Source organism: Artibeus jamaicensis, unplaced genomic scaffold, assembly GCF_021234435.1.
Source record: "Artibeus jamaicensis isolate MK-2021 breed Jamaican fruit bat unplaced genomic scaffold, CSHL_Jam_final contig_650, whole genome shotgun sequence".
Lineage (NCBI taxonomy): Eukaryota > Metazoa > Chordata > Mammalia > Chiroptera > Phyllostomidae > Artibeus > Artibeus jamaicensis.
In genome coordinates this window covers 38,528-44,527 of record NW_026521914.1, presented here as the reverse complement: position 1 = coordinate 44,527, position 6,000 = coordinate 38,528, and the positions used below count along the sequence as shown (strand labels likewise).

General features: G+C 44.4%; 1 protein-coding gene across 1 annotated transcript in view; it reads right to left on the bottom strand.

Moving 5' to 3' along the window:
- Positions 1 to 3,026: 3,026 nt before the first annotated feature.
- Positions 3,027 to 6,000, bottom strand: part of LOC119034582 (histone-lysine N-methyltransferase PRDM9-like) — a 28,614-nt gene continuing 25,640 nt past the window's right edge. The window contains exon 8 of the mRNA XM_053670972.1: positions 3,027 to 4,360. Within this exon, the coding sequence (XP_053526947.1) occupies positions 4,212 to 4,360 (149 nt within the window). The 3' untranslated portion in view covers positions 3,027 to 4,211. The remainder of the gene's footprint in view (positions 4,361 to 6,000) is intronic.

Below are 6,000 nucleotides of genomic sequence, written 5' to 3'. Positions count from 1 at the left end.
GGAGTGGTTGACTGCAGTGGAATATCAATGAATGTTGATTAATTTAGAAGTGTATTTAGTAAGTTTTATATATCAGGACTAACTAGTTAACTTTTGTTCCTAATTTCTATGTTAACAGCAATGACAGAAAGAAACATACTGTATATAATTTCAGTCCTTTGAAATTTGTTAAAACTTGCCCTAGCACAAGGATAGTCCCTTTGAAAAATGTCCCAAGTGTGGCTCTCGGCTGCCATGTCATGTGTCACTTGAGATGGCAGATCTTATTGTCCCACCTATGTGGCCGTGGCTCGCTTCCTGGTTGTGGCTTCACGGTCCCTTGCCTTGTACTCATGGGCCCGCTGCACTCTGCTGGCTGCAGGCAGAGGAGGACAGTCCACACTGCACTAGACACAGATGCTCAGACCTTTGACCCCCTGTGGGCGATGTAAGGCTCTCCTGGCAGCTGGTCGCTCTCCCAGGCTGTGTCCACTGCTGTTGCCACAAAATTTAACAATTTTAGCAAAGCAACCTATTTTCAACTGAATGATTGATTACGTTAATGAAATTTGGAAAAGTTTATTAGTTTAACTTGCATCCTATAGTTTGTAGGATTGCCTACCAAAAAGTAACATTCCATGAAGGTTGCACTGTTCATAAACTTCCTGTCTCTATCACCCATCTTACCTCTATAAGACCCTGTTTCCCCAGATTCCCAAAGGTCCTGTATACCTGATAACACCTCATTGTCTGGTATTCATTTGTATTCATGCATGCATTCAATGTTGAATATCTTGTATTGATCTTATGATACAAGATTATATCTTATATTGTGCTATTTTAATTATTATCACACAGGTGTTAGAGTCGACAAGGTTTGTAGAAAATAATCTCTTTTTGTGGAAAATAATTCCCCACAGGTTTGAAAAGCTGGCAGTGTGGAATGAATGCTGAGACAGTGCTAACTCCTGAACCTGTTGCAACTGAGAGACCATGGACATCTGCCTTCCAAGGTCAGCATCCTTTTTCTTGACTCTGTCTTTTGGCCTATTTCTGCTGGGTTTGGTAAATTTTGAAGTTTGCATTGGGAAAGACAAGGGTTTTTGAATCACAGGGTTGTGTCAAATGGGAGGAACTGGTTCAGCTCCTGCCTGTGGCCTCTGGCAACAGGGGCCTGGCAAAGGGCTCCAAGACCAAAATCTGGCCTTGGTGTCCTGGTTATAGATCTGCATCCTATGTCCAGGGCCTGTGCTCCAGAGTCAAAATGTATTCAGTTGTGGGTCTATAGTCTTGCAGCTCTTAGGATGTGGCTTTGTGTCCTGGGTTTGCATGTGAGGTCCATGTGCAGATAAAGCTTTTCATTTTGGTGAATGGCATCTGGTATTAAGGGTCCAATGTCAGTTCCTGGCATGTGGTGTTTGGCCTTTGGACCTCATGGTCTGGCTTGGGTGAAGGCCCGGGGCTTTGGGTTTGGGGCTTTGGGTCTGCAGTCCTGGTTTTGCTTCGGGTCCACTCCAAGGCCAACGTTTTGGAGTCAAAGGTCTGTGTCCAGGATTCTGAGTTTGGCTGTTGTCTGGTGTCTGTCAAGAGATGACCATTTTGACAAATTCAATGCCAATATGAATCCACAAGTGTATGGAGTTGAGGTAGGTTTTTAAAAAAATAGGAAAATTCCTTGGCAAGTGAAATGGACAAAGTAAGTTTGATAGCTAAATAAGGCCTAGCAATTTATAGCTAAGTAATAAATCTGAGGCCCTTATCTTCCCTGACCAAGAGCATTTGAGAGCAAATGGTTCACCCATTCCAGCCCACACAGGGGAAGACCCACCTCAGTCCCAGCCCTTCTCTGGTGACTTTTCTGAAGGAGAAAGTCACCAGAGCAGGACCCTGACCACTATGTGTGCTCGTTTTGTTGCATCAGCACATCAGTGACACCCCTGGTCCTGGGAAGCAGAGTATTGTGTGGCAATGACTCTTCTAAGACCTCCTCTAAAGTCCTCAACATTAGAAAACAGGTAAAACCCTTAAAAAAAGACCCACTGTGAGCTGTTCATTGAGTTCACATGCACCTTCCCTTCTCTTCTTTGCTGCATATCTTCACTGTTTCTCCTTATCTCAAAGGTCCCTGGGACTTGCAAGCAGGGAGCTGTGGGCAGCGGCAGCTTGTCCCGGGCTCACACCCTGATCCTGTCTCCAAGGAACTTCTTGCGTCTAATTTCTGTTTCTCAAGAAGCAGCTCCACCTATGCTCACTCTTGTTGCTGTGATTGTGCCTCTTCTGTCTGAAGCCCTTTCTTTGTTTCACTGTCCTTAGATTTAATATACAAACTCTCAAAATTCCCTAGCTTTCTGTTGTGAAATTTTGCTGCAGGAGGTCAAGAACCTACAGACATGAGACCTTTCCAGGGCAAACCCCCCTTGGGTCCAGTCCCTTTTCAGTGACAGAATAACCAAATTTTGTGTTATTTGTTTACCTGTGGATGGATACTTGAATACTTTCTACCTTTCAGTTTTTATTCACAGTGCTGTTATATATAATCATGTATGAGTTTGTTATAACGTCTGTCTTCAGTTTCTCAGATTGTATTTCAAAGTAGTTTTTGAACACAGGGTAATTTTTTTTGAGAAAATGTCAAACCATTTTATACAAGGTCTGCAATATTTTACATTTTCAAAAGAAATGGTCGATTGTTCTAATATTAGTTTGTGATCATGAAAATTTCTCAGTTTTGCTTTCTTATAGCCTTTGTAGTGTCTGTGAAGGGGTATTGTGCTGTGATGTAGCCATTGCACATCTTCTCTGGTATTTCTTTTTTTACCACTTCTATGAATGTCTTCTCAGTAGAAGGGACCATTCAAGTTTTTTTTTAATATAGATGTCTTCCTGGGTGTTATGGCTCACTGGTTTAGCACCTACCTGTAAACCAAAGGTGTCTCTGGTTCGATTCCCAGTCAGGGCACATGCCTGGGTTGAGGGCCAGGTTCCCAGTAGGGGGCATGTGAGAGGCAATCACAGATCGATTGTTTCCCTCCCTCACCCTCTCTAAAAATAATAAATAAAATGTTTAAAATAATATAGGTGTCTCTTCATTGATGAGTCATAAAATTCTTTGTTGTGGAAGAATGAGTCTGATCAAAAGTATAATGTGCAGTCATCTTCTTCAATTCTGTGGGTGGTCTTCTTATGCTATGAATAGCTTCTCCTGCTACCCAGAATTTTTTAATCAGGAGGACATTACATTTACTCATTTACTTTCATCAGTTTTGCTTTGGAAGGGTGTGCCTTGATATGGAAGCAGCAGCCTCATCCATTTTCAGGTCTTATGTATGCCATCATTGCATTATCTAATTTGCTTGATTTTAATATAACTTGTTTCACAGAAACCTGCTTTATGGTTTTAGAATTGAGATGATTACATTTCAAGGGTTTACAGGTTTAAATAGGATAAAAGACTATTCTGTGGTGTACAATGTCCAGAGTCAGGCATGTGGAGTCAGGGACAGGCTTTGGACACCCAGTCCTATGTCTGGTGCGTGGCATGATTCGTGGTTAGGATTAGGGGTTAGGGTTGCAGTGGATACCATGACTTGTCTTTAACTATTTGAAACCATCATATGAGACTGTATCACGACAGGTGTACTATCAGTGTGTGATAGAAAAAATATCATTACAAGTGGTAAATGTATGGTTGGCCATTTTCACAGAGAAGCATGAGCATAAGCAACATTTTCTGCCCCTTTGGCTTAGTCTTTCCAAGAAAGGTACAAAGGCAACTGTAAGGCAAGAAAAGATCTGTGGTTGTGTGGAGAAGATGCTGTGACTGACCGAATGTGTCAGAAGTTTATTGCAAAGTTTCATGCTGGAGACTTCTCCCACAAGTAGGCAGGCCAGGTACAGTGGAGAGCCCTCAATGGCAGATGTTCACTGAGGACAGATCACATCATGGCAGGTGGGAGACAGGCAACATGTTGAAAGTGTCCTACTCAGGCTTCGAAAATTATTTGCACCAGCTTGGTTACATGAATTGCTTTGCTGTTTGGGCTCCACAGGAGTTCAGCAGGATGGTGGGGGACCTTCATGAGTGGGTTTTTACAAGTGGTTCTCCACTGAAACATAAAGGAAATGTTCCATTTCCATGAAGATTGTGTGTGGGGGGGGAGGATGAGTCTTTGCTATTTGAGAGTAATGTGGAATCGGAGAGATTGTGGGCAAACAAAGGAACTGCCACTTGCTCATCCAAAGGGCAGTCTGCACCCACAGGAGGTGATGATGCCCTTGTGGTGAATTCGGGAGGGAGTCTTGCAGTAGGAGCTGGTTTCGGAAAGCCAGCAGGTTACTGGCAACAGGTACTGCGCCCCATCAGACCGACCGAAAGCTCCACCTGAGGGAAAGAGTCCGGAATTTGTGAGCAGAAGATGCAGAGGGTTAGGATTAGGTGAGAGAGCACATATCTCTTTGGTGACCAGGGAAAACGGTTCCAGCCTGGCTGCACAGTCCTGATTCCTCCACACAGTACTCAGAGACCTTGCTCCTTCCCATGGCCATGTAGTTTGTCTCTCTGAATTCTTTATGGGGAAAAATTTCTGTTCCCTGGAACACTGCATAAGACACATGAAAGAGCTCTCTGCTTCGATAGAAAACCATGTTGTGGGACGATGGAATGGTGAAATCGCGTGAAGGTGGCAGAGAGCAGTGGAAGAAGACGGTGGTGACATTGTGCAGTTCTGTTGTGGGGGGACAATGAAAAGTGTGCCTGTCTTTGTAACTCAAGATAAAAAGTGAAGGAATCTTTCAGCCAGGCCCTTAGTAGGATATGCATTGCATGTGTCGATCTATGCTTCCATCTCGTGGTCATTTTGGGAATGACACCTTATTGCAGGTCCGAGGGAAAAGTGGGTATAGTGTATCATCTAGGAATGTGGAACCCAATGTTATTTAGATGTACATTTCATCACTTTGACAAAGAAGGACTTTTTAGTAACCCTTTGTTACTGATTTCTAGGTTGACTGCAGTTAGTGTCAGCAATATGCTTTGCATAATTTCAATGTTTTGAAGTTTGTTGAAACTTGCTTTACAGTACAATATAGTGTTCCAAGTGTGCCTCTCTTCTGCCATCTGGTGTTCACGTTGGGAAAACACCTTGGTGCAGATCAGAAGGAAACGTTGACTATAGTGGGTCATCCCTAAATGTTGAATCAAATTTTGCTGCTCATGTTAAGTTTATTTTTAAAAAATTAAATTTGGGACTTCCGCCAAGATGGAGGCATAGGTGGATAAGCCGTGCCTTCTCACACAACCAAGTTTAGAGACAACTAAATATTAGCAACAGAAAACACAGCCAGAACACAGAAAATTGAACTTTTCGGAAGTCTGTTAACAACAAATTCTTCAGCGTGACTGGTAAGGGGCGAAACTAGCAGCTGGTGGAGCGGGGTTGCACAGGAAAACTAAGTCAGACGGACTCAGGCGTGCGGAATCCAGGCACAGGGTTGGACCTAGTGAGCGACCCAGCAAGTGACTAAGCAAGCGACCGCAGGGAAACAGCAAGGGAGCAGGGCTTCGGGTTGACTGTGGTCGTGCACTGATGCGCGGATAGACAAGCAAGGGACTAGGTGATTGGACCGGCACCCAGCGGGTCCCCGTGGCAAGCCCCAGGGAGAGCGCCGCCATTGCCCTGCTCTGACCCCACCTCCACATACAGCGTCATAACCCAGCGACTCTGAGTGGCCCAGCCCTGTTGAACCACCTAAGGTACTGCTCCTACCCAGCAGTGCAAAACAGCAGAGGGTGCTGCCATTTCCCCGCTCTGACCACGCCCCCCACATGCAGTGTCACAAACCAGCGACCTGGGAGTTCAAGGCACCGCTTCTCACACTTAAAGGGCCAGAACAGACCAAAAATGGCTCAAGAAGAGCTCAAAGCCCCAGAGCCCATAGATCTAAGCGATGAAGAAATAGCAAAACTCTCAGATGCACAGTTTAAAACACTGGTGATCACGATCCTCACAGAACTGGTTGATT